The sequence below is a fragment of the Lipotes vexillifer genome, unplaced genomic scaffold (genome assembly GCF_000442215.2).
Source record: "Lipotes vexillifer unplaced genomic scaffold, Lipotes_vexillifer_v1.1 scaffold713, whole genome shotgun sequence".
NCBI classification, from domain to species: Eukaryota; Metazoa; Chordata; class Mammalia; order Artiodactyla; family Lipotidae; genus Lipotes; species Lipotes vexillifer.
The window spans coordinates 1907755-1926383 of NW_006773157.1; the positions used below are offsets into that span (position 1 = coordinate 1907755).

At 39.5% G+C, this 18629-nt stretch overlaps 2 protein-coding genes across 2 annotated transcripts in view; one reads left to right on the top strand and one right to left on the bottom strand.

Moving 5' to 3' along the window:
- AAGAB (alpha and gamma adaptin binding protein) overlaps window positions 1–13616 on the bottom strand; it is a 91997-nt gene extending 78381 nt beyond the window's left edge. Inside the window, exon 1 of the mRNA XM_007448135.1 lies at window positions 13528–13616. Within this exon, the coding sequence (XP_007448197.1) occupies window positions 13528–13600 (73 nt within the window). The 5' untranslated portion in view covers window positions 13601–13616. The remainder of the gene's footprint in view (window positions 1–13527) is intronic.
- A 210-nt stretch (window positions 13617–13826) lies between these two features.
- The window catches only part of LOC103085932 (IQ domain-containing protein H-like), a 73780-nt gene continuing 68977 nt past the window's right edge, over window positions 13827–18629 (top strand). Inside the window, exon 1 of the mRNA XM_007448136.1 lies at window positions 13827–13920. Coding sequence (XP_007448198.1) covers window positions 13870–13920 — 51 coding nt within the window. The 5' untranslated portion in view covers window positions 13827–13869. The remainder of the gene's footprint in view (window positions 13921–18629) is intronic.

Here is an 18629-nt window from a genome sequence, read left to right on the forward strand (position 1 = left end):
TGTAAATGTAAATGTCTACACTAAATACAGCTTTTCTCCCTCATCCTTTATATTTGGTTTCAAACATTTAACAAGTTTATTCTTCTCCAAATTAAAGCAAAAATCACTCAAATGCTGGTGCACATGGCTAAGAGTTTCCAGAGATCAGTCAGTATAATTCACTCATTTCACAGATAAGAAAACTGAGGGCCAGAAAAAAGAAGCCACTTGCCTAATAGGAGCAGAGCCTAAAACGGAATTCAGGTCACCAGCATTCTTTCCTACTCTACTGTGGTGCATTACAGGTTACAATACTTAGCGTTTGAGCTAGGTCACACTCAAGTGTCTAACGGTCACAGCCAAAACTAACCTGTGGGCCTAAGCATCCTCTTCCCTTTCATGAAAACCAAAAATAATAGCTGGAATGAGGGTACCAAAAGATGTGACCCCCACGGTACAACTAACCTGTCAGAAAACTGTTGATGAGTTTTGGGTATTTTTATGTCAAAAGTGAGTCATAGTGATCTTGTGGGAATTTTTTTTGCCAGACTTCCTAGAAAAACCTGCCACGGCCTCTCTTCTTTGCCCTGCATTAAAGTGAATTTTGATATAGTCAAAATGATGCACAAATACAATCAAGAGCAGCTTCTCCCTCCTCCTGCCATTCACTCTGCTGGCAGCCACCTGGTGGAGCTGTAATACATCATTTTTTAAGAGACAAATACTAGATGATTAATTGCCAGCTATGTTATTATGAATGGTTTCACAGCTTAAAATAGTTAATTCATAGTGTTTTCAGATGAGAAGTTAAACGTCAACTCAGTTCCAGTAGCAAGTGTAAACCTTTCCCCCAGCTTTAAGTACAAGTATAAATCTCCTTTCCTGTTTGAGAAACTGTTACATAGCCATCAATTCTCCAGCAACTCCTACTTACTTCTCACTTCCTTGGTGATCTTATTTCCCCTATAGTCCCTCCCACTCAGCAAGTTACTGAAGAGATTCCAAAGTTGAAGAAAGCTGTAGGCCAAGGAAGCATTTCAGGTGAGTGACCCAGCAACTCCCTCTTCTTCTTGCCCTTCTTTCTACTACTCCGTCTCTCCTGATGTTTCTTCCCTCAGAAAAAGGTTAATTTGGAAAGCAATCATTAAAGAAAGAGGCAAGAAGCTTTCTGACGTTCCAAGGCAAATTCACAAACCAGCACAAATACCCAATTTCATACATGCATATATATAAATACAATCCTTACCTTACCCCCTCACCTATCTACCCCAGCCAAAAAAGACCAAATCAGTGCATTCTAAACTCAAGGAACTGATACTGTTTTAGAGTATTCATATCTCCTTCAAGAGGGAAATTAAAGACACTTTTTTTTTTTAAATACTTCTGAGCAATAATAGCTGTGAAGTTGTGGCTTGGCACACCAGTTAGATTTTCTTTTTTTTTTAAACATTCCTTTTTGAATATATATTTGTTTTATTTATTTATTTTTTGGCTGTGTTGGGTCTTTGTTGAGGTGCACAGGCTTCTCATTGCGGTGGCTTCTCTTGCTGCAGAGCATGGGCTCTAGGTGCACAGGCTTCAGTATTTGTGGTGCGCAGGCTTCAGTAGTTGTGGCTCGCAGGCTCTAGAGCACGGGCTCAGTAGTTGTGGTGCACGGGCTTAGTTACTCTGCGGCATGTGGGATCTTCCCGGACCAGGGCTCGAACCCATGTCCCCTGCACTGGCAGGCGGATTCTTAACCACTGCACCACCAGGGAAGCCCTAAAGACACTTTTAATACCGGTAGAATTAATGTGCACTTAATTAATCATGACACTGATTAATTGATTTGTGACACTGATTTGTGAAGAGTTGTCCAGCAGTTAAATCATATTTTCTATGCCCTGAGGGAAGTGACAGCTGCCACCTCAAATCAAGACGATCCTTCCAGAAAGCAGCACTCTTCTAAGAATACAGTTGGTTTTATTCTTTCTCATAGACCTGAAACTGCCTTTGCATCCAGGCATCATAACCTCCCACCCCTGATACCAGTGTCTTTCATGGTACCCACTCCTCTGGGGGACCCACAGTTCCTTCCCCTTCCCTTTGTGATGGCAGCACTACTAACCAGAAAAGGCCGCAAAAGAGACACAGCACAGAACTGGGGTCAGAGGGACCTGCATTTGAATACTGGCCCTCAGTGAGAATGACAAATTAATCTCTCTGTGAGTCATCTCCTCGGCTGCAACAGGGGACAAAAACACTCCTCAAATGGCTCCTTGAAGATTAAATAAAACAATGCCCAAGAAGCGCAGGTGGGCGCTGGACACAGAGCAGGCCCTCAGTAAAGTTCACGTCCTCCTCCCCAGCTCAGTTTCCTGCACACGTGACAGCACTCCTGACTCTAAGAGGACAGGTTACACACGTGTTAAGGAGAGTTAGTAAGAAACATTACAATTAGTAAATAACTAAGCTGCTCTGGCCCCTCCCTTCCCAAAGTAAGCCTTCTTAAATTTTTCTTTGCCATTGTTAAGGCTCAGACTGAGACAGAAGAGAAAGCAATTAGAAAAAGTATAGGAGGCAGTAGAGTCTGACGTCAGTTGAAGGAGAAAGTAGCTATTATGAAAGAAAAGAATTGAGCAAAATGTGATTTGGGAAAAAATATGATAGCCAGAGTTTTCACTAAACAGCAAGGAGGAAAGACAAAGGGGGACCTTTAAAAATCATAATGGTTCCAGGACTTCCCTGGTGGCACAGTGGTTAAGAATCCAACTGCCAATGCAGGGGACATGGGTTCGAGCCCTGGTCCAGAAGATCCCACACGCCGTAGAGCAGCTAAGCCCGTGTGCCACAACTACTGAGCCTGCGCTCTACAGCCCTCGAGGCACAACTACTAAAGCCCATGCACCTAGAGGCCCTGCTCCACAACGAGAAGCCATTGCAATGAGAAGCCCGTACACCCCAACAAAGAGTAGTCCCTGCTCACCACAAATAGAGAAAGCCCACGCACAGCAACCATGACCCAACACAGCCAAAAATAAATAAATAGATAAATTTATAAGAGAAAAAAAAATCATAATGGTTCCATACTGTTGCAACCAGTGACCATTTCATAGCCACAATTTCATGAGAACACCATACAAGGTGGGTGCTACTCTATCCAAAACTGTATAACAGTTATTAACTACCAGATTATTCCCCAAGTACTAGGCGTAGATCATACTGCTGCCGTGTAAAGGGCCTTTGGAGTCTGTATGCCATTTAAAGGTTAAAACTGCAAGGTTAGGGCTGGGACTTTATAGAGACAAATGTCAGGAAATTCTTATCTGTGATTCTCTGAGTAATCATCCTGCAGCCTCCTGGTGCATGTATATACAATATCTGTCTCCGTGTATATGACAGATCCATCAGTGGAGCACTATGAAGTGGCTGATAAGAGGAAGTGGACTGAGTTAGAGCAACATACCCCTGTTTTAACAGGAGTACAGCAATTCTGGTTTGCTTACAACACTTAGTTACCTTTTCCTCACACACTCCTCTCTGGTCACTCTGTAAATTCACATTGCCACATGCTTTGGGGCTTTTTGTATCACAGTGGAAAAGTTTTAAAAGTTTAAGCAGAGGAAATCCAACTCAGTCCTCCTCCTTTTCGTCAAGTTCACTTTCTCCCAATAGCTGTCTGGACTTGGTCACCACATATTCATGTTAAAATAACTGAGGGTGGGGGTGTGGTGGGGGAGGGTACACGGTCTCTGCTTTGCCCTTAGAAGACCAACGTGTGAGACCAACATGCACAAAAGACATAAAGGAAGAAGCTGGCAGCCAGGGGAGACAGAATGTGGAGAAGTGCTTTACGAGGGCCAGGAAGAACCATCAGCCTCTAAACTTCATGGGCTGCATGCAAAGACCACTTCATCAATCCCAGTGGCACAGCTGATGGACAATTCCCACTCCTATTTGGGGGAAAGGGGGGGACTTCTTTGGATTCCATTACTATCACTTATTTATTGGAATCATACGTCCAGATATCATCTAAAGCAGTGGTTCTTTATGGGGAGGTGATTTTGTCTCCCAGGGCACATGTCAACATCTAGAGACATTTTTGGTTGTCAAAAGCGAGGAGATGCTACTGGCACCTAGTGGGCAGAGGCCAAGAATACAATGCCCAGGACAGCCCCACACAACAGAGAATTACTCAGCCCAAAATGTCAACAGAAACCCTGATCCAAAGCAAACGAACTTGTGGAACTGACTTGACTGTATTCATGAAACAAAATAAAAGTTGTGGAATGCAAATTTGGTTTTATTCTTTCTCATAGAACTGAAACTAGCCTTTTACAGCCAGGCACCATAACCTCCCACCACAGACATAAATGCCTTTCATTTGCATCTGATAAAAATCCATCTCAAATGTATTTTTTAATTATTTTAACCATAAAAATTATCTGGCAATTAATCTTAGATGCTTTGAAAATAATTTATAAATGGTGATTTTCTGAAGAACACATAAGTCTAAACAGGGCAATTATGAGATGAAAATAATTTTCATATTCAACTGGTAATGTTTTATAAACAAATCAGCATTAAGTAAAAAAACTTCACAAAAAATGTCGATGCCTGCTCAGGTTGACAACAGAATCTGCAGCAGATGCTAACTTATTCTGAAAGAAGGTAACCATGTCTAAGATGAATTTTCCAAAACAGAGTAAATTTAATGAAGAACATTTATTTTGTAGCTCCTGTATGTAAATACTGAAAATAAGCTTGGTCCGATGGAAAACGTTACAAAACTAACAGACTCAACATCCCAGTATCCAAAACGTCCTTCCAGATGGGTTAAAATCATGCTTGGAGAACACACAGTCAAAGGATAATGGAAAAAGAAAACACTGATAAATTGGACTTCATCAAAATTTAAAACTTTTGCATTTCAAAAGACACCATCAAGAAAACCAAAAGATAAGCCACAGAATGGGAGAAAATATTTGTAAATTATGTACGTGATAAGGAACTTGTGTCTAGAATATATAAAGTACTCTTACAACTCATTAATAAGAAGACAAAAAAAAATTTTTTAATGGGGAAAAAGCAAGACGTGGAAACAACCCAAGTGCCCATCAACAGATGACTGGCTTAACAAGATGTAATATATACACACAGTGGAATATTACTCAGCCACAGAAAGGAATGAAATACTGACATTTGCAGCAACATGGATGGACCTAGAGAATATTATACTTAGTGAAGTAAGTCAGACAAAGACAAATTTTACATGATACCACTTATACGGGGAATCTAAAAAATAATACGAATGAATCTATGTACAAAACAGAAACAGACTCACAGACATAGAAAACAAACTTATGGTTACCAAAGGGGAAAGGGACAAATTAGGAGCATGGGATTAACAGATACAAACTACTAAACATAAAATAGATAAGCAACAAGATAGCACAGGGAATTACATTCAATATCTTATAATAACCCATAATGGAAAATAATCTGAAATATATATATATATATATATATATATATACACACACACATATATATATCTGAATCACTGTGCTGTACACCTGAAACTAACACAATATTGTAATTCAACTATACTTCAATTTCTTTTTAAATGAGCAAGATTTGAATAGACTTTTCATCAAAGATATATGAATGGACTATATACACATGAAAAGATTCTCAACATCACTAGTTACTAAGAAAATGCAAATAAAAACCACGAGACACTACCTCACCCCAACTATATAAATGAAAATACAGACAATTAACAAGTGTTGTCAAAAATGTGGAGAAATTAAAACCCTCATACATTGCTGATGGGAAAGGTAAAATGGTACAGCCACTCTGAAAAAGTCCAGCAGTTTCGTAAAATAGTATACAATAGTTTCTTAGCATGTCCATAATAGTTTCTTAGCATGCCCATAATAGCATTATTATATATAGCCAAAAAGTGGAAACAACCAAATGTCTATCATCAGATGAATGGATAAACAAAATGTGGTCTCTCCATACAATGGAATACCAAGTACATGCTTACAGCAGGGGTGAATCTCAAAACCATCAAGCTAAGTAAAAGAAGCCAGACACAACAGACCACTTTTCATATGATTTCTTTTATATAAAATATCCAGAAAAGGCAACTCTATAGAGACAGAAAGTACATTAGTGGTTGCCCAGAACTGGGGTGGGAATGAGGGATGACTGCTAATAGCCAGAAGTCTCCTTCTAGAATGACAGAATTTTTCTACACTTAAAACAGGTGATTTTATGGTATTTAAATTACACCCCAAAGCTGCTTTAAAAAAATCACTTTATTGACAAGGTAGGCGATTGAGGCACAGGTTTTAGATACTGAGAACAATGATGGCACATGTAAAGACAGTCAGTAAATATTTGTGCAATGAAAAGTTAACATGCTTAAAATCAGATACCTAGGAAGAGGGTAGAACTCAGCACTCAATTCACCAATTTTTTTCCTCACAAAAGTCCTGAACAAGCCCAGCAGAATTCAGACAGAATGGCAATTCTCTTACATCAGCATAACAGTGCTCTTTATTACCAAATGATCACACATTTTCCTGCTCTGAGCATACTGATTTTGATCCAGGTACGATACTACTTTACCCCACCTCTGTGTTGAACCAGCCTTCAGGTCTGTGTGGAAAATTAAACACTAAAAAGGTTATTTGTTACTGGATCTAAAACATCACAAAGGCTCTTTAAGAGTTTCACAACTGTCCTCTCTGTCTTAACGTACCTCAGTCTTGCTTCCTGGATAAGTAATTCTCAGAGAGGTATTTGTGGTATCTGTGTGCACTGGCTCCAACACAAATACAACGTCGTGTCCAGATCCTCATTCTTGCCAGACATATTTAAAACAGTTTTCATACTTTAACCTTTTTTTAAAAATGGTTTTATATCAGATTTCATTATTTATTGAGTGTCATTATTTGCTGAGGAATTATACAGAGCAAAAGGCAGCAAGCTGTTTAAACCAAATGACCACTGCATATTTTCTGGATGTTTTTTATCTTTTGCTACATAAAAGCAAGCAGTTAGGTGGCCCAGAAATAAAGGCCTGAGTCTAGATACACTCAGAATCCTCCAGGATGATACAATACTCTCAGTATCATAAACGGTTTTGTGCAATGTCGGCTGATGTGTAACACTTCCACACTGCTCTCTACCCCATTATTGGAATGCCATTTACTGGGAAGACAAACACCTTATAATCATTTAACTCTCCAACAACAGCTAAAAGATTAGTCTAACACTTCACACAAATTCTCTACTCGACCAATAAAAAAAAACAAAAACAAACTGGGCACCAATAGAGGCATTTTCATTTTTTATTAGCTTATGGTAGTTCATCTACTAAGGCTCCAACTACCATGAAAGAAAAGGTATAAACTCATTTTGAACCATAAAAGTTCTCACTGTAGTAGTGAAATCTTCTACTGTAATTTCTCCTATCCCTAAATTCACCTTGAATACATACAGCTCTGGCCACCAGGAAGTTCATCATATTTCACATATATAAAAGAACTAGAGGTCTTCCCTGGCGGCGCAGTGGTTGAGAGTCCGCCTGCCGATGCAGGGGACGCGGGTTCGTGCCCCAGTCCGGGAAGATCCCACATGCCGCGGAGCGGCTGGGCCCGTGAGCCATGGCCGCTGAGCCTGCGCGTCCGGAGCCTATGCTCCGCAACGGGAGAGGCCACAACAGTGAGAGGCCCGCGTAAACGACCCCTGTAACAGTAGCCCCTCCTTATCCACAGTTTTACTTTTCACATTTCAATTACCTGCGGTCAACTGTGGTTCAGAAATATTAAATAGAAAACTCCAGAAATAAATAATTCATAAGTTTTTAATTTCTCGCTGTTCTCTCTGAGTAGCGTGATGAAATCTCGAGTCATCCTTCGTTCTGCCTCAGACATGAATCATCCCTTAGTCCAACACATGTTGCCCGTTATTCACTTAGCAGCCCTCTGGGTTTTCAGATCCACTGTCTCCATATTGCAGCACTTGTGTTTAAGTAACTTAACGATGGCCCCAAAGCACAAGAGTAGTAAATGGTGGCAATTCGGATATGCCAAAGAGAAGCCGTAAAGTGCTTCTTTTAAGTGAAAAGGTGAAAGTTCTCTACTTAATAAGGAAAGGAAAAAAAAAATTATATGCAGAGGTTGCTACAATCTACAGTAAGAACAAACCTTCTACCCATGAAATTGTGAAGAGGAAAGAAATTCTTGCTAGCTTTGCTGTAGCACCTCAAACTAGAAAAGTTACAGCCACAGTGTATGGTAAGTGCTTAGTTAAGATGGAAAATGCATTACATTTGTACAATAAGATATTATAAGAGAGAGAGGGAAAGATCATAGTCACACAACTTTTATCATAGTATATTTTTATAATTGTTCTACTTCATTATGTTCTTGCTGTTAATCTCTTACCATCCTAACATAAATTAAACTTTATCACAGGAGGTATATATAGGAAAAAACATATGTATAGGGTTCAGTATTATCCATGGTTTCAGGCATCCACTGGGGTCTTGGAACGTATTCCCTGAGGATAAGGGGGGAGTACTATATCCAGCCCCAAATGCCAATACCACTGAGATAAGCCAAGGAGACAAAGAAACAAGCGCGACCAATAAGCTGTTCTGTATTAGAAGTAAACAGGAACTAGTAAAAAAAAAAAAAAAAAAAAAAGAACTAGAATTGAATCTCCAACTTTTATGAGCTGAACAACCTGAGAAAATCACAACCTCTTTGAGCTTTAATTATACATACATACACAAACATACACACACACACAGACACACAGGAAGATAACACGGATGTGTTTTATAAGTCCCTTTGGGTCTGTAGAGAATGTGACTTGTATTTAATCTTCAGGTTGATGACTTAACATCCCTTTTTTAATAAAGATAACAATCTTGAGCCTTCTTTTAATGTTATTTGAAAATTTTTAAATATATTAAGTATCACAGTTAAAAACAAATCAAAGTTCCCCCACCCCCATTACTATTTGAAATCACTGCTTTAGTCTGACCACTTAAATCATTCTGTGATGACAACTCTAGGCCCTCGTGGTAAATCTTGCTGGCCCAATCTTTCTTCCTTTGAAGAAAATAAAGACTTGGAAATATACAATCCAATCAAAGGCAGAGTCCCCCTACCACAACAAAATAAGCAACTTTGCTTAAGCAAAAATTACTACTTATTCCCAGAGTAAAAGGCTCTACTCAGAATACCTCAAGCAGCTCCAGAAAAACGCAAATTAGAAGACCCAAGTTCTTATCCCTATTCTGTTGCTAGATAACATTGGCTAAGCTGTACAATAGCCCCTATTGTGAAATAAGAATGTTCTCTTTAGTAAATTATTTTAAGATCCCTTTGTAAATACAGGAGTCTGACAGACCTAGAAACAAACTCCCAGTCTTACAGAAGAATGAATGTTTCCCAAAGCAGCAATGTCACACCTGATGGCCAGCTTTGCCTGCATAATTCCCCAAAGCCTAGTTTACCCATCATATAATTGAGCTACCTGGTTCCACAGTTTTAGAAACCTGAGGACTAGCGGATTGTTTCTATGGGTAAATGCATCTGAATTCCAAACACAAAATGTCAAACTCTCTACCGCAAGTGGAGTGTCTACTGCAACTTTAAAATCAGGCTTGATTCTTCAGTTTCCAAAAGATAAACACGAAGCATTATATAATCTAACATAAAAATAACCAATACCATGGAATTTTACATCTAGAAGGGATGTTAGAGATGATCTGGAACAACCTTTTAATTTTAATGTTAATTCTACATAGCAGGAGTGACTAATATATACAGTGTTTCTACTTTGGGTTCCCTCAATTGAGAAAATAAAAATCCAGACACTGTTAAAGACCATCAGGTATGCACATGCCCTTTTTAAAATACAGGTCCTTTGGGCAAGGATTTTTTTTTTCTTCACTTAGAATTAAGACTTCAACCATTCTAAATGGAAATGCGAGCATATTTTAAAACCTTCTTTTGAGTTAATCTTCTCTCTCAGTTCTTCCACCAATGCCACCACCTTAAATACTTCTGATTGCTAAGGAATTCCAACACATTTCAATGAGACAGCCCATGCACACAAATCCCAAATGAGAACATATGCTCCAGCACTTGGTGCTTGAGCACTCTAGGCAACTCACCTAGTGCTTCCAAGCCCCGGTTTCTTCATTTATAAAATGGAGAAACCCTGACTCCACGAATTCACAAGGATACAAGAACCAAACTAAATTATGTGAAAACATGTTTGGGAAGATTATTGATATACATATAAATGCTTATTATAAGATCTCCAAATTCCCACATTTCACTAGAAGAAAAAAATTTGCTCCAAATGTTCAGGTGTAGAACCGAAATGGCTTACAGTTGCTAAGTTAGCGTTACATACATTAAAACCAAATGGGATTTTTCTATCTAAAGTTCCTTCTAGGAAAATAGAGTAAGATGTTAAAACTTAGGTATCAACATTTTAATATTTCCACAGGTGGAGCACATACTTTCACCACATCCCTCCTGAAGGCAGGAATAGTCTCTTAGTAGTCCTTTCAGCTGCAGTTACTGGCACAGAGACTAGCTCTGTTCTTAATATCAGAATACACTTTTCCAGGATAAAAGTAAAATGTTCATATATACGTATGTGGGGTGGAAAGAGGTCTGGCCTGGGGGTACCGACACTTGATCTCACACCACACACAGCCTTGCATAAGCATTCTGAGCCTTCATTTCCCTTTAAAAGTCTACACTGGTAATGTCCCTTTTATCTGATGTCAGACATCCACCCAGAATACTGCACATAAAGCCTTTGAGTGACAAAATGAAAAAAGCTTCTCACAAAGTCCACACTTTATCCATAGTAGAGGCCTACTGATTTTTATTTCATGTATACTTATAATAGTAAACTTGGTTACTTGGTTATGAGATATTTCCCATTGTTGTTAAAAGCAGTACTTTTTAAATTTTTTTGGCTGCACCACGCAGCATATGGGATCTTAGTTCCCCGACCAGGGATCGAACCCGTGCCCCCTGCATTGGAAGCGTGGAGTCTTAACCACTGGACCACCAGGGAAGTCCCCAAAAGCAGTAAAATAGATCAGATGTCGAAGGAAAGAAACTGGAGAAACCCTAAATGTTCTTCTTCCTGATGCATGGGAAGAAACCAAACCTTCCCAAAAAGGTAAATTAGATTCAATCCAAAATCATATATTGTTTAACATCACTGAACACTTCAAAGTCATTCATTATGGTAGTCCATCTTTTATGCCAAAATTAGACTCAATTTGTGATGAATTTAATTCAATCTTTAATTATGATAAAACAGAATCAATGCTCAGCAAATACTGTAGCACATTCTAACGCTATCCGTGGTTACCCAAATCATTAACCTGGGAAGAAATGGTAAAAGCCCTCTTTCATAGTTCACTTTTCCTTACTCAAGTAATCTCTTCACTAACTGCTTCTATTTTATTTTTCACTACATAATATTAACGGAATCACAAAGGAAAGGCCATCTAATTTTAAGCAACACAAAAGTTATCAAAGAAGCATTTTACATATAGAAATAAAGTGGATTATTTTATTTTACAGAATTCATTTTATTCCCAATGATGCTAATATATTTTAAAGAAGTACAGTGTTACTATTCCCCAACTATAGGTAATCAGCTCCTTCAAGGAAGTGACCGTGTCTGCCAATTCTGATCCTTAAAGCACGTGATAACCAAAGGAAAACTTAACAAATATTTCTGAGATTGGCTTTGAAAGGACTTTTATATATCAGTAATGGAAATCCAAATGCATATAATTCCTTTGGAAAGTTAAATACATCAGGATCTTAAGAATTCTGAGCAAATTCTGATATGTTCTCTAGATGTAATACATGATGGAAACTAATTTACTGTGTAATGGTAGATGAAAAAATCAGATAAAAATAATTTATGAAATATATGTAAAAGTATATTTTACATAAATATATGTATTTACACAAATCATACACCTTAAATGTGTTATAAATATATAATTTTATACATCTATATTTAATATTTCAGGTACAATATTTTGAATTTTTATATATAAAATGTTAAAAATATTACATGTTACATATAAAATATAAAAATTATATATGAAATGTAATTATCAATTTTTTAAAACCTGTGCATTGGGAACAAAACTGGAAGGAAATGCACAGAAATGTTAACACAGTATTTGTGTTTGGGTGATGAGACCTTGGCTGACATTTTCTTTTCTACATGTGCTAAATCTTACTTAATGGACTATGCACTACTTTTAGAATAAAACAATTTTCAAAAAGAAAAGAAAGGAAAAAATGGGAAGGAGCACTGAAGAGAGATAAGGAAATGGCATAATTAGCGCAGTTAGTTACCATTTAGCGTTATAATTAAGGAACTTTTTATGTGATCACAAATGATAACTAAGTTACAGAACATTTGTGCTGGAGTGACATCCTGCCTAATTCTGTCATTTGACAGGTACTACAGGAAGAAGTTACAGTTTATATGATGCTTTACACTTTACAAAATGCTTTCAAAATGTCACATCACTGGTCCTTCAAAGAATCCTGTGAGATAGATTCATATGCCCCATTTTCAGGATCAGGAAACTGAGGGCTAGAGAGAGAATGTGCTTTAATAATAATATCTACCATTTACCAAAAGATTACTCTGGGTTAAGCACAAAATCCTGTGAAAATTATCACCACTTTACAAAGAAAACTGAAGGGCATAGGTTACAGCTGAGAGTCACTGTTCTTACTCGAAGCCACGCATTTAAAACAGGAGTCTTGAATTATATAATCAACTTCGTGGAGTTAGTTAGTGGAAGAGTTGAGCCTATGCCCCTAGCCCTATGGTTTCTCTACTACACTGGTCTCCCCTCCTCGCCTACGGTTCTTTCAAGAGTGACTTAGTTTGACAACCACTATGAAGGTCCAGAGGCAAAAGGACTAGGCCCAGTAATAACCAAAAACTAATGTTGGCGGAGGGCCTAGCCTCAGGAGGAAGGCAAGGCACTGAATAACTGCAGAGTGCAGGGGGCAAGTCGAACAAGTCTTAAAATACACATCAAGGGGTCGCCAGAGGAAACACTCTCTACCTCAGGTGCAGGGATGGCAACATAAATCACGATTCCTGCACCTGACACTCGCGTTCCTCGGTACCATTCCCAGAGCGCCTTTCCGGTTCACCTCAAAGGTTGCCCGCAACAACCCCTGGGCTGGGGTCCTACTTTACAGAAAAAGCTGGAAGAAACGACATGGTGGGCCGGGCAGGCAGAGAAACAACGAGTGCAGGAGCTAATGGTGGACACCTGGCGGACTGGGCACCTCGACCACGTCTGAAGGACACCAGAGGAGTCTCGGGCCACCACCAAGGGGAGCAAGAGGCCAGGGCCCACGGCGGCGACAGAGGCCCCGAGGGAGGCCGCGGTGCTGGGACTGTCGCCAGCCGAGGCTTGGCGCGGGGCTTGGAAATCGGCCCAGGTGCCTCACTACTCACGCTGGACTAGCCGGTCTGCGGAAAAGGTGGATGAGCAGCTGGTGACTAGCGCACTGGGGACACCCGCAGCCATCTCTGCGCCAGCGAACAGGTTCTGTCCAAGAGTCCCTTCCGCCTTGGGCGATACCACGGCCGCCGGCACGCGGGGGAGACGAGCAAATGAAGGCGCATTCTCAGAAGGCACGGCCGGCCCTGCCTCCTCCTCCAGCCCCTCTTCCGCTGCCGGCGTGGACCAGGCCGGGCTGCGCGTGGCGTTGCCATGGGGATGAGCTCCCTCCGCAGCAGGTTCCGGCGCCTGGAGATCTCGCCTCCTCTGGGAGGCAGCCCCGCCCGGCTGTAGGCATGGCCGAGGAGACGGAAAACTACGACCCCATCGGATCCATATTAATCCAGGTGGGAAATGGGCCTCACCGTCCCTTCCCAGCTAAGACCCTTCGAGCGAGGCCCAGCAGCGCCCATCCACTCACGCCCGCCCATCCACTCACGCCCACCCTCTTGGAGCGCCGCTCCCACACTGCCTCCAACACACGAGGGGCAGCACCGCTTAGAGAACTCCCAGATATGCCAACCCAGACCTCTCCCGCCAAGCTCACACACCTCCGGAGCCTGAGCCTGGAGGTTGCGCTCTCAAAGCACAACCATTTTGCCTCTGGTAAAACTCCAGGACCATACACACCACCGGGATCTTTACTTTGGAAAAATGCATCTTACAGTGAGGCACCATTTTTAAGTGTTACGTTCTGAAAATTTTGATCCCATGATGTAGGGAAGTGGAGGAGATACGAATCAGACACATTGGAGAGGTGATAAATCTGGGGAGAAGTTGAAATATGTGAACTGCTTTTCTTAATCACCCCAGTTTTTTTGGATCTAGAAGTCCCTTGCAAATAAATGAGTTCTGGGGATGAAATGTACACCATGGGAATTACAGTTAATAATGCTCTACTGTGTATTTGAAAGTTGCTAAGAGTAAATCTTAAAAGTTCTCATCACAAGAAAAAAATTGTAACTATTGACATGTGTGATGATGGATGTTAACTAGACTTACTGTGGTGATCATTTAGCAATATGTACAAATATCAAATCATGTTGTATATGTGAAACTAATGTTATATGTCAATTATATCTCAATAAAAAATAATAAATAAAATAGAAATACCTTGCTTGGGAACATACAGATAGGGAAACATATTAAAGATAAAAGATTGCTAATCAAGTTAAAGTTTTTGAATGTGGAAATGTGACAAATTAAAAAACACAGGGAAGTAACTTTTTCTAATCTGAGGGGGGAAATATCAAGAAAGTATTAACTTCTCCCATATAACTCAGTTTGTGACAGTTACACTCAGATTTTTCCAGAATGTTAAAAGTACTTTGTTTTTTCACATTTACATATGATAGTTTTAAAACATTTCCACATATATCATCACTTTTAACTCTTATATTTACCTCTACTTGACTAAGGCTTGAAGTAATTTGCCTAAGGTCACTCTATCAGGACTCTACTCAGATCTAAAGGGTCTAATTTTTCTTCTTGCCATGATTTGGTCTCTTACCTCCCATCTGGGAGACTTCTTTAAGTTCACATTTTCCAAAATACAAACCCCTAAACTCACCAATTTCATAGACTTCCCCAATATGAATCATACCCAAATCTTCCAACCTCACCTTTTATTATCCTTGCTTTCACCACCACCCTAGAATGAGTTTAGCCAAACTGCCAAGTCTGAGGGAACAGTCTCCACAAGACTGTCCTCACTTAGACACAAGGCACAAGTTCATGGATCCCTACAACCATCCTCACTTCAGACCAGCTATTCCTAGACCAGCTAGGAAGCCCTATCCACCGCACAGTGGCTAATTTGTTAGAGCAACTCACAAAACTCAGGAAAGCACTATGCTTACAATGACAGTGTTTTTATAGCAAAAGGATACAAATTAAAATCAGCCGTGGGAAGAGATGCTTAGGGCAGATTCCAGGAGGGGTCCAAATGGAAAATGGTCCAGCCATTTTCTCCCCATGGAGTCATGGAGGGCATTACCTCCTTCCAGCCATGATATGTGACAATATATACAGATTATTGCCAACTAGAGAAGCTTTCCCAAGACTTTAGTGTCCAGAGTTTTTGTTGGAGCTCAGTCAAACTGCGCATTTGGCTGACTTTTAGTCTTCAGCCCTTCCCAGAGAGTAGACTAATGATTTCAGTCTAATTCCTCTAAAGATTGGAACTGATACAGCATAGCTCAAAGCCCCCATCATAAAGACATTCCTGTCAAGCAGGACACGTCAGGGGCCTAGAGATCATCACCTCCCAGTATCCAAGGGCAAAGGCCAGACCTCTCTTTGGGAAGAGCTAAGAGAGTCATATCCATGTTGATCCACCCCCCCACTTGCTTAAAAGGGTTACTTCGTATACACTAAGTGGAGGGCTATGCAGAGAAAGAGAGGCTACAGTTAAACTGATTACTGAAGCTGATCTCTAGATACAATGTAAAATTCTTCCTGGTACAATGTAGAACACGTGTAATAAGGAAACGTGGAAGACCTTCCTTACTTTTTCACTGCATTCTGAGTATTTGTGAGCATATGGCAGCATTCTCAGACATGCCAACATGGGTTCCATTTCTACCTGGGGCTGTGATTTATTTCCTCCCAACAGGCTACCAAAGAGCAGTACATCCAGTGAAAAGGATACTTGGTTGGGAGTCAGAATACTGAGGTCTGACCCTGGCAATGACATTGCCGGGTGGGTAACTTTGGGCTAGTCCCTTCATCTCTCTGGGCCTCAGTTTTCCCTTCTGTAGGACACATGGCTTAGATTAGAACTACCGCTGATTCTAAATTGACCCAATTTCCCCAAAACTACATAATTGGTCTTTACTGTAAAGTGGACTCTTCCTTACTGTTAGCAGAGGTACTTCATTCAAATCTCCACTTGCTTCACCCTAATTTAGTATATTAGGTCTATGTCTCAGTGAGATACATTAAGCAACTCTTTAAACCAATGATTCTCAAAGTGTAGTCCTAGGACCAGCATCATTAGAAACAGCTGGGAACTTGTGAGAAATGCAAATTCTCAGACCCCACTCCAGACCTAATAAGTCAGAATTTCTGAGGGTGGGGCCCAGCAATCTGTTTTTACAAGCCTTTCAGATAACTCTGATGCACCCTCAAGTACGAGAGCTACTACCTTAGATCATACTGTAAAAAATAAACTGTTGCATGATTTTGAAGAAAAATCACAAGAGCATAGTAGTTATCAGGTATCATGCATGGTTCTAAGTGCTATATATATTTAACTCATTTAACCCTTACAACAAGTCTATCTGATAAGTACTATTATTCTTTCATGTTATGGAAAGGAAACTGATCAAAGATGAGCATTGTGGGTACTCATATACATAGAAAATTCAAGCAATCTTCTTTCATTTTCTATGTAAGAAGTTCTGATTGTGAATATTCTGTCCCAATCAGATCATATATCAAAGTCCATGTTTTCATTTTTGGTTCAGGAACTATGAGTACCATGCCCACATAGAGCTCTACTGGGCAGCATTTTGTTAGCTACTTAATTTCTTTCTCCTTCAAGTGTATAATTCAGACCTTTTACAATTTTATCTGGCTCTTTCCTCAACTGATCAGAATACTGAGGATTTACTATAGTAATAATAATCATTATAATTAAAATAGTAGCCAGTATTTATTGAGACCCAGACCCTGTGCTGAGGGCTTAGATAATCTCCTAACAACTACTGTAGTAGGCAGGTTTTATTTTTAGCTGCAGTTTACAGAAGAAGAAATAAGATACAAAAAGTAAAGTAACTCACCCAAAGTAATAAATCTGGTGTGTGCTGGTCCTTAAACAGGTTATTGCACATTTGTGAAACAATCTTTAAGAAGTGTGGTTGTGATTCTGGGAGGTTTCCTAGATGGTTTCTTTTATTATTAAGTATTAGAAGCTTTGTGTTTATATTTTATTAATAATAATGTGGTGTCTTTATAGGTTTATAAATACTTGTTTGACCCAACTATTAAACATATGTTTGTGCAACCAGGATTACCAAGTCTTGCAAACAAATTAGCTTTTTAATTAGTTTTGGAAATCATATTTCAAAAACCCAACAGTTGTATGTTAACACTAACCTTGGAAATATTTGAGCTGATAATATCAAGACAGCTTGATATTATCACTGTCTCGCTTATCAAACCCTCTGTCTGGTTTTCCAGGAGCATATAACATAAAAATGGATGGGGAAGCAATGAGAATGACTCAGCCAAACTTATCTTTAGCAGAGATGAATAAAATGGAGTCATGAGGCTGCTTTTGACAAAATGGAGTCTGGTTGCCTGGCTATTTTAAATTCTAGAGCAACTTTTGTCTGCATTGAATCTTTCAAGGACTTCTTATTAAGTAGCCCTGTCCCCAGACTGTCAAAATAATAATCTTCCTCCAAGTGGGAAAAGTATGGAAAGCAATGCATTTGATGATCACAGAGATGATGGGTGACACGTAAAATTTCAGTATGGTAGATTGGATCTATTTGAAGAATGGAGATTTAGAACTTAATCTCTTTTTCTACCCAGGTCTGGTGAAACATTTCCTACAGTACTTGTCTCTGTTGCAATTATACAAACAGATGTGCGGTTACTAAGAGGGGAGAAGAAATATCTGGCCAGGAAAGTAAAAAGCTCTTGAGAAAGAAAGAACAATTCAAATCAATGAACATTTACTAAGTGCCAGTTATATGCAAGGCATTTCACTAGGTTTTACCATTCAGGAGAAGAGAATTAACATTGGTTCAGTGCCCTCCTATGTGGCTGGCCTTATACAAAGCACTTTATATACTTTAACTCATTTTATTCTTGCCACTATTCTGAAAAGTAGCTATCTATCCCCATTTTACAGGTAAGAACACTAAGGCTCTAAAAAGCTAAGTAAATTTGCCCATCTCAGTTTAGTAAAGGAGGAAATAGAATTCTAGTTCATATCTGTCTGGTTCCAAAGCCTATATTCATTCATTTTCACACCCATTGTCTCATTTTCATTCTACAAGTAGAGTAATTCTTTTTTTTTTTTCTTGGTAAGAACACTAGAGAAAAC